The sequence below is a fragment of the Xiphophorus couchianus genome, chromosome 12 (genome assembly GCF_001444195.1).
Source record: "Xiphophorus couchianus chromosome 12, X_couchianus-1.0, whole genome shotgun sequence".
NCBI classification, from domain to species: Eukaryota; Metazoa; Chordata; class Actinopteri; order Cyprinodontiformes; family Poeciliidae; genus Xiphophorus; species Xiphophorus couchianus.
Genome location: NC_040239.1, coordinates 31410739 through 31424435, shown reverse-complemented (window position 1 = coordinate 31424435; position 13697 = coordinate 31410739). Strand labels below are relative to the sequence as shown.

At 39.8% G+C, this 13697-nt stretch overlaps 1 protein-coding gene and 1 long non-coding RNA gene across 2 annotated transcripts in view; one reads left to right on the top strand and one right to left on the bottom strand.

The window, feature by feature from the left end:
* The window catches only part of LOC114155025 (uncharacterized), a 62731-nt gene extending 58468 nt beyond the window's left edge, over positions 1-4263 (bottom strand). The window contains exons 1-2 of the long non-coding RNA XR_003597662.1: positions 3967-4263; positions 3423-3691 (exon numbers count right to left, since the gene is read on the bottom strand). This is a non-coding gene — a long non-coding RNA (uncharacterized LOC114155025). The remainder of the gene's footprint in view (positions 1-3422; positions 3692-3966) is intronic.
* A 3296-nt stretch (positions 4264-7559) lies between these two features.
* The window catches only part of olfml2a (olfactomedin-like 2A), a 30133-nt gene continuing 23995 nt past the window's right edge, over positions 7560-13697 (top strand). The window contains exon 1 of the mRNA XM_028033548.1: positions 7560-7843. Within this exon, the coding sequence (XP_027889349.1) occupies positions 7754-7843 (90 nt within the window). The 5' untranslated portion in view covers positions 7560-7753. The remainder of the gene's footprint in view (positions 7844-13697) is intronic.

Genomic DNA, 13697 nt, shown 5'->3' with positions numbered 1-13697 from the left:
GTCTGTATTAAGAAGGTTCCAGAGTTTGGGAACCTTAAATGAGAAACAAGACTGTCCAAAGGATGTTTTGTTTGTGTATGTTTCAAGCATCTCATAAATAGCCTGGTTCTGAGTCTGGTTAAAGAAATATCTTAACCACTGCCATTGTGCCGGTTATTTTTTTCCTGCAGAGTTTTAGGTTTGGTTCAGACTCTTCTCCAGAACTTGCTCCACAGCACACTGCTCTTGTTGGATTCGTGTCAAACTAATCACTCCTCTGATTCCCCTGAGATGTCAAGCAGCAATTCTACAAGCCTTTTGGTGACAAAAACCCAGAGACAAGAAATGCAACATGATGGATTATATCTGCCCCCTCACCTTTTACTACCCCCTACTCTCCCACCACCACCATCAGCTGCAAAAGAAACTCACTCCCATTCTACTGTACTGGTCATCATTCAATCATCACAGTGGGGGGGCGGGGAGAAGGAAAGAGTGGGGGTCACATCCTGTCCCTGTTCCACTTGCTTACCCTTCCCGAGGGACAGGACAGCCCCTCACCGGCTCCATGGAGCCATAGCAGAGGCTGACAAAGCACTTTCTTTCAGCCTACGCTCCCTGCTCATGCCGGGCCGCCCAAACCCCCAGGATCAGCTCCACATAAACACCAAACCTGTCGTCCTGCTTTACTCCTCCACTGCCTTCAGTCACACCAAACCTGCACACTTCAGGGCAGCTCGTGTGTTGTGTTTGAAGGGATCAATAGAAATTAGGTCTGTTTCCTAAATGTGGTTATGCAGAGGCTCTGAGTGGAGCCAGAGTTGCCCCAAGCTCTAAGCTGCTTTTGTTTCTTCTGAACAATAGTGGATGATGGTAAATAGGCCTGAGGAGTGGACATTGCTATTCAGCAGATAGGAATGGCTTTTCCAGCTGGACCTCAACATCTGGAGGCATCTGTGTCCTGGGGTGGCAGGGATAAAAATGGGAATGGTTTCCAAGGTGACATCTTCAGTGCCTCGCTACCTTTAGAGTTGGAAAACTACAAAAGTTTTATACAGTTCGATAAGAGAGAAAGAAAAGCAGAAGCTTTCCTGTGATCTGTAGGGAGAGAATTTTCTCCTTCCACCAAGTTTTAGGATTTTTAGTCACCTTGTATGTATTTAGGAAAGAAAAAAATCAACAATTGTCTACAGATGTACAGCAACTATATAAAAAATAAGTACTTTTAGAATATTTCCCTAAAGTTCTCCTGTTTTATTGTTAACATTCATACTGAGCATAAATGATCACTTAGACACCCTCACTGTGTGAAGGAGTGACAGGGTTGAGTCAGTAATAATCTAGACATCAACAAATTCTGTTTTCACTAAATCGAACCACATTAGCTTATGTCAAATAAATATCTCTCTTTCTGTCAATTATAATACACAACATTATGTATTATAATGCTGAGAAATATAAACATTGACAAGAAATGGATAAGAAGCACATTTGATATAAATAAATAGGTTTATAATGAAGGAACAATAAAAAAATATATATTTTTGCTTGGTTATTTGTTTTCAACAAGTGTGCAAATAGATTTCCTTCATTTGAAACGGTTTTGTTTACAGCTTAGTTACTAAGAAAACTGAAGAAGAAGAAAGATGCTTTTCTTCTCTTCTACTGGTCAAAAATTAAAACATATTTAATTAATCAGGTTTCTCACAAATTTTCCATTTCAAAAATTCCAAACTTTTTCAGACTCAAATTTGATGGAATATTTTTCCCCACATGTTTTATTATCATTTGTGATAACTGTGCACAACATTTTCTTTTATCTACATGGTCCATGGTAAGAAAACAGAATGCTGAATTCAGCTCCTGCTGTTGTTGCACAGAAAAGGGCCATTTCACTAGTTTTGTGGCTCAACTAACACCAGCTCTATAGATCAAAATCTATATTGCTTTGGCTTTTTAAATCTGGGCTGGTCATCGTACATGTAACACTGATTACTTAAAGCTAAATTTGTGACATATCTACACATTCATTCTTATGTATACATAAGAGAAAAAAAACATCTGTGGAAACTGTTTGATGAAGCACACTTCAGTCTTCAATTTTTGAAATGTTCTTTGCTTTGGTCACAGGACCAATTTCAAACACTGATACATGAGTCTGAAAAAGCAGTGAAATGAGTGGACATTTACTTGTAACCTGTGTTATTTAAATGAAAACAAAATGTTCAACCAGCTCTGAATGTTCAGTTCTGATGTTAATTTTTACATGAATTACAAATTATTGTAAAAAGCTCTTTTTAAACAGAAAGTGTTTTTTTTTTGTTTTTTTTTAATTATGGGTAAATTCAGCTTGGAAACACAGACATAGTTCCAGACTTTTCCAGACCTGGAAATGGTTTAATAAAACTCAGAATGCCCAGGAACAAGATTGTTATGTAAAGAGAAACTAATTGTGCAAGAGAAAATAACCAGAGAAAATGCAATATTCCAACAACTATTAAAACGTGTCAATTAGTTTTACCTGCATTATAATCATTAATCCTAAGTATATGACCAGCTTCCCAAAATCATTGGAGGGACATTGAATGCTTCCTCCAATGATTTATTGAATTTAAAAGTTGTTATTTTTTACAAAATCCACAACGAACCTTCAGTGGCGCCAGGACACCATTACTTTTAATCTTAGATGTGACGATAAATTTTGTTCCCGCACGGGGGTTCGAAATGGGACTGGCGCCTGCTGCAAAGTGCTGTGAGGCTCAGTTTGTGTCTGGAATAGGCCGATATCACCAAACAATATCCTATGAAGAAACAATTAATCTTCCAGGCGATCGGAGAAGGGTTTTTTTTGTATTCAGTTTTTTTTTTCCTCGCAAACTGTAAACCAGGGCCATGTGAGGAGCTGCAGGCAGCAGAACCCCGGTAGAACCCGTTCCTCCATGTCAACCCGTTCTCGTTCTGTTCGGATTTGGGAGACTAACAAGCTAATGGCTGCAGGGCCTTCTCCAAGTTCAAAAGTTCACCTTTTACGATCTCCTCGGGCCTGACTGACCACCTCCAAATAAAAACATTCCGACCTCTGTTTCCAGCAGCTCCAGCATTCACACACACACACACGCGCGCACACACAACTCAAAAAGCAAGTAAACACACATAGACACACTTTGGAATAATAAACCTAATTCATCCGTTCCCTCTTGAGTAGCAAACCAAATTTCGCTTATAATTTTACCCTTTGGTCAGAAAGAGCAAGTTTATAAACCTAAACTACATCCCACCCGCTAAACTACTTCTAGGAATGCAGGTTATTATTTAATTCATTCGTCTCCCTCAGCAACAGTGTGCAGGCGATTCCAGCAGCAGCAGCAGCAGCAGCACTAACTCTCAGAGGCTCATCAAACATGCAGCCATGTGTTTTGGATGGAGGCGCGGTGCTAGCCTACCGTTCACCGACTTGGCGTTGTTTCTCTCCGGGTAGTCGAACCCATTCGTCCTCTTCTCTATCTCCATCCTCCAGCACGGGCTGATCCGGAGTCAGCCCAGCGTTGCCCCTCACCGCCACACAGCAGGGGGGATGATGGCGGGGTTGAGGGGTGACAGTACCGTTGATGTTGTTATGAAGTGAAACAAGCCGTCCTCAGCTTTGCCGTGTCACCGCTCGGACCGCGGTCCCATGCCGTTCAGCGAACTGTTTCCAGTCAGCAGGGAATTACTGGATCCACACACACACACACACACACACACACACACACACCCAGGAATGGTGCGTTTGAGGTCTGAAAGGAGGGCGGAGTTCAGTAACCTGGGAACTTAAGTAGCTTTTGCCGAATAAAATCTTGGTTTATTGTGAGAATAAATATCACGCGTGCAGTGCGAACAAATAATTCCTTTCAGTTTGCTATTATCAAACTCTTCATCAAAATACCGGGTTTTAACTCAGAAAACCGAAATGTTAATTAAAATGTACATAATTGGAGCTGACCTTACCTTTTCAGTTCACTAGAAAAGACGTAAACTGAGCAAAGTAAGCGCAGGTGGATTTAAGCTTTTTTTTTTTCTCAACCTTCTGCATTTGAACTGCAACACAAATGTGAAACCTGTTCTGTGCCGAACCAGTTTAAACTAGCCGAGTTGTTTGGAGACGTTCAGGTTTTGGGGCCTATTTTAGTTTCTTCTGCTAAACTGGAAAGCAACATCAGCGCACGCGACAGCCAGCTGCCTTCGCCCTGAGGGAATTATGGGAAGTGAAGTTTAGTGTCCTTCTTGGCCACCGAAATCCCAGCTGTTAACTTGAAGATAATGGACTACAACTAAAGAACGCATTTCGTTTGTCTTAACTTTTGTGTATCAAATTCGATATCAATTCAAGTTTTTATAGAAAGAATGTTTTAGGATTTTTTCAGTAGACCATGTGTAACGTCCTTCGCTGGATGCTTCACTATGTCTAACTATACTTAAATCACATTTATACTGACATGTATACTGACAAAACCAAACTTTTTCGCACCTTTAGAAAATATGTACTAATGGGACAGTTGTCAGTACATCTAACCATCTTTTCAAAGTTAATGTAACTAATATTATTTGTTTTTTAAGCTGAGAAGAATTTCTGCACTCCCATTAGTATTCATGATTTTCTATTCCTCTGGAGAATAAATATGACACAAAGATAAATTTTTTTCCATCACTAGCCACTAGGCAGGACAAGGACCAATATTTATCTTTGCCACCACACACAGGGAAACAATCTTCAGTGGTCTTCATTGTAGGGCGCTTCAGCAAAGAGGGCCCTCCATGACAACCGTTGCTGTGTCTATGCCAAGTTGACCAGGGGTGGGGCAGGAAAACGCCTTTTCTTTTCTACCATCACAAATATGTAAAAAGATTTTTCTCCTACCAAGTTAGAAGGCACCTGATTACTTCAACTATTCTCCCTCTGATGGGCCATTGAAGATCTGCTATTCATGAACTCTTAAACATGAAGAACTGGATCCTTTAAGTCAGGGGTCTCAAACTCCAATCCTCAAGGGTCGGTGTCCTGCAGCTTTTAGATGTGCCTCTGCTGCACCACACCTGAATAGAATAATTAGGTCATTAGCAAAGCTGTGGAGAACTGATCTACACAAGGAGGAGGTAATTAAGCCATTTCATTCCAGTGTTTTTTGTACCTGTGGCACATCTAAGAACTGCAGGACATTGGCCCTCGAGGACTGGAGTTTGAGACCCCTGCTGTAAATTGTAGTTCTCTGTGATTTATGATTAATTGTAGTTATTGAGTACATCATTACAAATAAATTGAAAATGGGTGATGAACGTTGGCCAAATATATGGCCAAATCAAAAGTACATCACCAGACACAGATCATCCCCCAGAGAAAACCCGTGGAGAGCATCAGACAAAACTCAGGACTCTGAATCGTATTGTGAGGCAATGTTGATTAAGTCATCTTAGGTTTGTAGAGATTCTTCTCTGAAGGTCTCACATCAACATTTCAATTAGGTTGAGATCTGGCGTTGACTGACTCAGAGCGACAACTTGTTTCTTTTCTTTTTCAGCCAGGTTTGCTGTTTGGGATCATTGTACTGTTGGTGACATGATTTTGGCCAAGATGCAGCTGTCAGACAGATGGCCTCCCATTTGACTCAAGAATACTTCAGGTACCCAGAGGAGTTCATGGTCAACTGAATAACTGCTTGACTTCACAAGTGGCTGCAAAACAATTCCAACCCATCATTCCTCTATCATCCTGCTCGACAGCCAGTGTCTGTGCTGTTATGCTTTGTGAAGTTTTCTCCCAACATCGTTTTCTACATTATTGAATGCATTGCATTTGAACAGGAGCAGATGGTTTCTTCCATTTACTTTTAAATCTTTTGAGAGTGGTTAGAGTTTACTTGCAGCCTTCATGCTCCATGAAACATATTCTCTCTCATATTCTTAGACTTAGAGCAATTCTTTTTCAAATTCTGTCAGTCAAATTTATTTATAAAGAACCTTAAAATAATGAGCTTGATCAAAGTGCTCAACAGCAAACAAAGTAAAATATTGCAAATAGCAGAAATTAAAATAAACAAACTTAAAAACCAACACAGAAATACAAAAAAAGATTTAAAATCATGATGGATCCTGCCTAATTTGTAGAGGCAAACCATTCCACAGTGTCAGAGCCACCACTGCAAAAGCTCATCTCTGGATAACTTTTGGATTTACAGTGAACCTTAGGCACTTTTAAAAGCATCTGACCTGCTGACCTTGGAGTGTGAGTTGGAACACAGGGCTGCAATAATTCAGTGAGGAAAAAATGGAGCCAGTTTGTTAAAAAACAAACAAGAGAATTTTAAATAGAACCTTAATATCAACTGGACATCAATGAAGTTCAGCTAGAATTGGCATAATGTGCTCTCGCTATCTGGTACCTGTCAAAAACATGTCAGAACCAGATGTAAGTGAGTGAGCAACAGCAGCCTGGGAAACACTGGGAAGAAGTCTATTACAGTTAACAAGCCGAGACGTGATAAAAGCATGGATTACTGTCTCCATTCTCCTGTGAGATAACAACAAATTTAAGCTTTGCTGCCTCAACTGCTAAAAACAAGACTTCACACCTGAGTTTACTTGGCTGTTCATTTTCAGGGGAGGGTTCATTTTTACTTCTAGATATGTTATCGGGGTTTTCCCACTGGGTGCCAAAGATAAAAGGTTAAAATTTGGCGTCCTACGAACAGCCATTTAGCCCAAACCAAATTTCCTTTGACTTATTTTCATGAAAATTCAGAAAACTTTGCCAGACATTTAGTGTCTCCTGTTTTTCAAGAGTAAATAGACCTGGCAATCATCTCAAAAAGAGATTCTGTATTTTTATTTTTTTTAAATGACTCCAAATAGCATATCCAAGAATGGAACCCTGTAGTACACCCCAGGATAGTGCAGCAGAGGGAATATGTCTTGCTATAGAAATGAATATCTATTGGTATACTGTGAATATTTTCTTCTTCATGGTCGGTGTCAGTGATGGTCTGCTTAAGTCTGCAGGCTTCCCCAAGATTAGACTGTAATATGGCCATAAGAAAACATGTCTGTATTTATAATACTGTAGTATTGTAATGTAATATTTACATTTTATGGGGAAAAAAACAGAGGTTGAAGTTTTCATTAGCTAGACACCATGACAAAATGAAAGCATATCTGTTGGTGAAGCTTTTTAATCTGTCAGTTGTCCTTCCTAACATGTAGCAGAAACTTAATAAAAGTTTCTGCTGGTTGAACAGGTCTTGTTATTCTATGAACTGGCCAGGCGATGGCGCCAAATATCTTTTTAGCTGGAGTCTTAAGGAATTAGGATTTTTAAAAACTTTATCAATAATAAATTAATTAGCTGTGGCTACAACGCGGCATCGTGTGTATTGCCTACATAACCCCAACTAATTCAGACCACATTAACACCGTTTTGTCTTGACTGCCTAACTTTGCCTGTTGCGCGTACTCTGAGCGTACGGTGTGAGTGCGTGTGTAGGCTGCATGTGCGCGCGCGCGCGCGCGCGCGCGTGTGTGTGTGTGTGTGTCAGAGCCCTCCCATCTGTGGAGGACACCGGATGATGGATGGTGCGCTCGGATGAAGGCAGACCTCAGAGCGCGGCCCAGTGGCATGCAGAGATCCGCGCTGTGCGCTCCTGAAGCCCGTCACCTGCGTGAAGCGGAGATGGAGTTCAGATAGACGCGCCGCTCCAGCCCTGGGACTGATCGCTGCGACTTCCGCTCTGGATTTCTGCACTTCATGTTTAGTCGCCCTGTGAAAATGTGGAGACTCACCAACTTGTTGGCCTGTCTGCTGGTGTTGTGTAAGGACGCGTCCTCACAGAACAAGGTAAGACGGCGCTTTTATTTTACAGCCAGCACGCCTGATTGCATGTTTGCAATCAGAAACTGAACACGGGCTTCTTCAACCGCCTCCACCTCAGTGTCAAAGTGACTGAGCATCTCCTGTACATTTTCTGCTTGAGCCCAGCAGATGTTTTTTGTTTGTGTCATTTCCTGTGTTTCGAGAAACTCCCTCCGTGAGAGATTTTGTGTCACACAGATAAACATAATCGCACCTAAACTGTGCGCAGGCCCATTGCCAGCAGAGATGGCACTCAGTGGGGTTAGTGCAATATCAGGCTGGCCGTGTTTGTTCAGCTGCTGGACTGCAGTAACCCCTCACTCTCCCTCAACCTGATTCAGCTCCAAAAACACACAGCCAGAAGGGAGAAAACATGGAGTGTATATTGAATGGAGTGGCTGTCAGCAGATGTCTGCTTTAGAACTAATCATGGAGGTTAAATCAGCTTCAATGCAGTTCAGCAAAAACTTTGATCCTCAGAAAGGCAGTAGCAGGAGTTGCAGCTGTAGTGCTGAGCAGTTTGAATCCTGAGGTTTAAACTGCTTGTCATCAGCTTGTTTGTCCTTTTCCCCTGCAGCATAAAATGATTTTCCCACTTTGTTGTGGATAAACATGACTGCCTCTGAGTGAGCGCTGGTCATTAATGTCTAAGCCAGGGATGGATGGAAACCTCCATGGCGACGCACTCACTTCTTTGTGTCTGATCTAAAGCCTGAAATCAGACAAGTGGAGACAGGAAGCATGCTCAGTATACCTGACCTGTGGAAGTGGATGTGGACTTTGTGCTTTGCAAAGGGAATTCAGCACTGGCTTCAGTGCTAATATAAACAATATAATAAACATAGTCCTAATGAGGTATGTGCCAAAATTTGCAGAGAATCTTAAGACCACTAATAATCCAAGATTATGTCTCCCTGAAATGCCTGTACCATCCAATTCAACCTGGGAGGAGTTTTCAACATTCAAAATAAACCATTTTGGAAAGTTATTGTGGAGCTAATCTAATTGGTTTCAGTAAAGCAAACATTAAAATCTCTCAGCAAACATTTAGAGGTTGTAATTATATAGGAGCAAGTGCATTTTAGACACAAGGTGTTTGGTAGAAAAAACTAAACACCTTGGAAAAAACGTCAGACATGCTTTACAAACGTATTGATAACCTTTAAACTATTTTTTTTATAAATTGTCAAACAGCTTCAATGTATTTTGTTGTAATTTTATGTAAAAAAAATAAAACTAAAACAAAATGGAGGAAATGTATAGTTTTAATTTTCTTCCACAAATAAATTTCTGAAAAGTGGGACATTCATTGGTGTTCAGGCCCTCTTGGTCTGTCCTCTGTAGAACCACCTTTTAATTCAATTCTAATTGGCAGTCTTTGGGATAAAGTATCTCCATCAGCTTTATATACATAGAGTCTGAATTTTTTACAATTGTCTTCTCCGACACATGAATGATGTAAATCATTCCACTGTAGCTCCGATTTTATGGATGGAAAAATAGGAAGCTGTGTAGAACCTTCAATTCACATTATTTAGAAAACATGAACTGTTTAGCCACTTTACAGGACCTATAGTTATAGTTATGTAGTAGCTACGTGATTATCATTAGGTAAATTTGCTTGATTTTAACTTAGTCTAATAAAGACCCTCTGCTCAAGGAAACAAGAGGCTCTAACAGCTTTCATCTGCAGTTCCATCACTTGGATTAATTATATGGCTTTTAAACATCCGGCCTCATCCGGACAGACAAGAGGGCACAAAAAATAACTACAACTATACCAGCTTCAATCAGGCACAAAAAATAAAGAGCTACACTCCAGTCTTGCTTTTATAAAAGATTTGAGATCTTCTAAATTATATTTTTCATGACATAATACAAGTTTCCTAGTATAAAACCGACCAACAGGAATGTCTGTATGAAAACTCAAATATCAATGTCCAAAAAACAATCAGATATAGGAAGGTGTTTTGATTATACCAACTGGGAAGTGCTTCAAAACAGAGCTAGCAACGACAAGACACAGTCTCTCATTGACCCATTCACAAAGGATATGCTGTCCAACAACCATTCAGCAAGTAAGTTCACATAAGACTGTTCTAGCATCATTTCACATCTGTATTAGTGGGAAACATCACACACACGTCAGTTTTTGCCAGTGTATATGTGTTAAGCTCGAGGCCTGGGGTCCAAATCTAGCCCACCATGGGTTTTTAGGTTTTCAGGTCAAACTATTATTACTAATCTTTTCATTACTTTACAAAAGGTGGGACTATAACTAAACAAAATGTTAAATGTAAACTACTCAAAACGAGTATTTAAAGTACTAATGGCTCTGAACTGAGACAATTCTCATTTCTAAGTTTGTACCAGTTTTGGAGGGGCCTGTTGGTGAACACCTGACTGGTGAGTCAGTAGGTGGCAGTAATGCACCTTTAAGTAGTTTACCAACACAAAGAAAAAGAAGAAGACTGGCCCAATGCATGTTTGTTCTGACTGTGTTGGCTGCATGGGTCGCCTGCTGATCTTGTTGGTTCTGTAGCATTACAATGGCTCCTGGCGCTGTAGCTGTGGATGTCAGCTTTGTTAGTTTGTTCAGTTCTGTTTCGTTTTCTAGCCACCTTATTTGATTTGGTGGAGAACCTCAAGGGTTCAAGGGATTATTTTTTCATTTGCATTCCCTTGCAAAAGTTGTATATTGTCTTGAGTCCTTTGTCCAAATGGACTTTGAAATCTTGTTCGTGAATCATGAGTGTTTCTCTCCCCAACGTCAGATCTTCACCCGGCCAGCCTGTAAAGTGTTACTGAGAGGGAAGTTGTTGAGGAATAGCTGATGACCTGCCAGAAGCTGAGTCTCATTTTTGGGCTCATAGAAACACTCTCCTATTAATTGTTTTGTATTAATGTTTAAAGCTTTACTCAACTGTTTAAAATGTTACTATTGTATAAAAAACCACTTGATTGTGACTATAATTTGCATTGAGTAATTCTAACAAACATGAGTTGTAATTACTGATAAACATAAGCAATGGTTGAGTCAATTAAAGTTTTGAAACCTTGAGTTCTTTAGTAATGGATTATTTTGGACACAAGATTTTATGGAAACAGAGATTGATGGTTTTGGTTTTGGTTTTGATTTTGTAAAAACTAGACCATCCAGGGCAATCGCTTACCATGCGCAGCTTTAGTAACGACTACTAATTTGGGTTTACAGTGTAGGCTATAGAGGGCCACATAAATATAACCTTCAAGATAACAGTTGTCCATCAATCAATCCATCCATTCATTTTCTTTACACTCTTGTCCCCAGTGGGGTTGGGACGGGTGATAACAGTTGTTTTGTTAAATATTATTTTATCAATCAAATCAAAGCACTTTTTATTTGTATCTGGTCAAATTACATCTATGAGAAAATATCTTTAATGTTATTTAACTTTATACTTTGTAATCATCAAATGCAGAGAACACTATTTATTAATATTTCAACAGTTTAATGGGTAGTTTTACCAATACAATCTGCCACTAACGGCCCTTTGAGGACATTGGTGATCTTGATACGACCCAAAATGAAAATGAGTTTGACACTCCTGAGTTAAAATCTATGGACTGTGGTGCAGTTGGTAGCACTTCACTTGCAGCAAGAAGATCCTGGGTTCGATTCTCTGCGTGAAGTTTGCATGTTCTCCCTGTGCATGTGTGTGTTCTCTCTAGGTACTCTGGCTTCCTCCCACAGTCCAGAAAAAAAAGACTGCCAGGTTGATTGGTCTCTCTAAATTCGGCTTATGTGTGTGAGTGTGTGTGCGTGCATGACTGTTTGTCCTGTCTGTCTCTGTGTTGCCATGCGATGGACTGGTGACCTGTCCAGGGTGACCCCACCTCTCAAACTTTGACTAGCACCCCTCACGGTCCCACAGTCCCACTGGTGATTAAGTGTGGATGGATGGATGGATTTAAAACAATTCTAGAAGGAAATAAGTTAAAAAGCTCATCAGAAACTAAACTTGTAAAGATAACAGAACCCACCTGCTAAAATTATGTAGCTAATGTATAACTTCAAGAAAATTTTAGAAAGATTAGCATTTACTCTACACTATAATCTATACTTTATTAGCTGAGTTCTTGCAGCAGCGCCCTCTCCTGTTTACATGGCCAATACCAAGAGCTGCACTGACCCAGTCCAAAGTGCAGGGAAACATGTACCTCTATCCCATTTGTTATTAAGATGGCTGCCACTGTATATCTCCATAAAATATAATAACAGCCATGTGTGAACACACACAGTGTCTCAGTTCCCTCATGCTTACAATTTGTCTGTGATGCACATTCTTTCGGGTTTTGGTTGACGTTGTTTGTGTCTTGAAACTTAAACACTGTAAACCATTCTGACATCAACAGTATGATGAGAGAGCCCTCGGAGGTTAAAGGTGAACAGCTGTGATTGATTGATTACCTGTTACGGCCGCACATTTCCACTGAGTCCGAAGTGGTTTTCCTTATGAGTGTGTTACACCACCACTGTTTGTTTTAGCAAACACTGCTAAAACACCACGTCTCATAATTTCGGTTTTCTGAAATTATGAGATGTGTTGGAGGTTTAAATGATTGAAAATGACTGATACATAATGCAAAGAACATTTTTGCTAATCCACCCTCTCATTACTTATGTACCATAGCTATGGAAAAGAGGTAATGAGCCCTGTGGACGACCTGGTCCATTAGCTAGTTTGTCTGCATTACTTTAGGCAGGGATCTTCCTAATTTTAGGGTGTCACACAGGTTGAAAGGAAGTCTACTCAGTCTGAAATGTAAATCTACATGTGCTAGCCAGATATAACTCCAAACTACCACTGTGTAGGTGTGGAGGCCAAAGAAATGTCCTCCAGAGCAAACAAATAGGTCAGGGCTGAGTTCCTACAATAGACCGGTCTAAACACAAAAACCTCTAGCTTGTCTGAATATAGAAAAATTAATTTAAAAGTTGTATTGTATAAACCATGTCTTCTTAAATACTCATTAGTGGTCCAAAATCATAGCAGGTTTAACAGAGTCTGTCCACTGACACCAACTTTTGTTTCATTTTATTGACCAGGCTGATGATATGAAAACACAGTTTGCAGGAATAATAATACAAACACCAAGGCATGTCTAAATAAACAGCATGCCTCCATTGCTTTTGTTAATAACCAAATGGGCAACATTTCAGTCTCTAGATGTCTACATGTCAGTGTAAACATGTATAATTTTTCTTTTGCTTCACTATTATCCCCTACCTTGTCTGGTATCTATTTAATAAAATTCAAATTTCAGGTAGTTAGTTTGGAAATCCATAGCTGTCTTCAATTTGTTGCATTTGTTTTTCTTTTGTTTATTTTTATTTATTTATTTATTTTATTTGTATGTTTTTCCGACCAAGCTGTTCATAAGGTAAAGGTTATATCTGCAAACTTTGCAAATTTTTATGATCAACTTTCTCTCTTCCACTGATAAAATTTATTGACGAGAAAAAGCACCTGACAAACTGAAGTTCATGGGTTGAGGTAACTGTGGAGCTTTCCCCAAAGCACTTTATAGACGTACCACCAGTGGGACAGACAGAATCATACCAACTTTTGAGGAAACTAAATTACTCATTAGGTTGCTTGATGTGTTTATTTGATGGTTTAAATGAAATATTGTATTTCCACTTTAGGAGTGGATTATAGCGTGTGTATCCGTAGCAGCAGAGAGCTGCACAGCTTTGTGCCAGATCTAATAAACATCCTTTTGAAGACATCATCTGGGGAAAAGGCATTGGCAGCATCAGTCATTCCTCTCATAATTGAGGTCACCAAACACACAC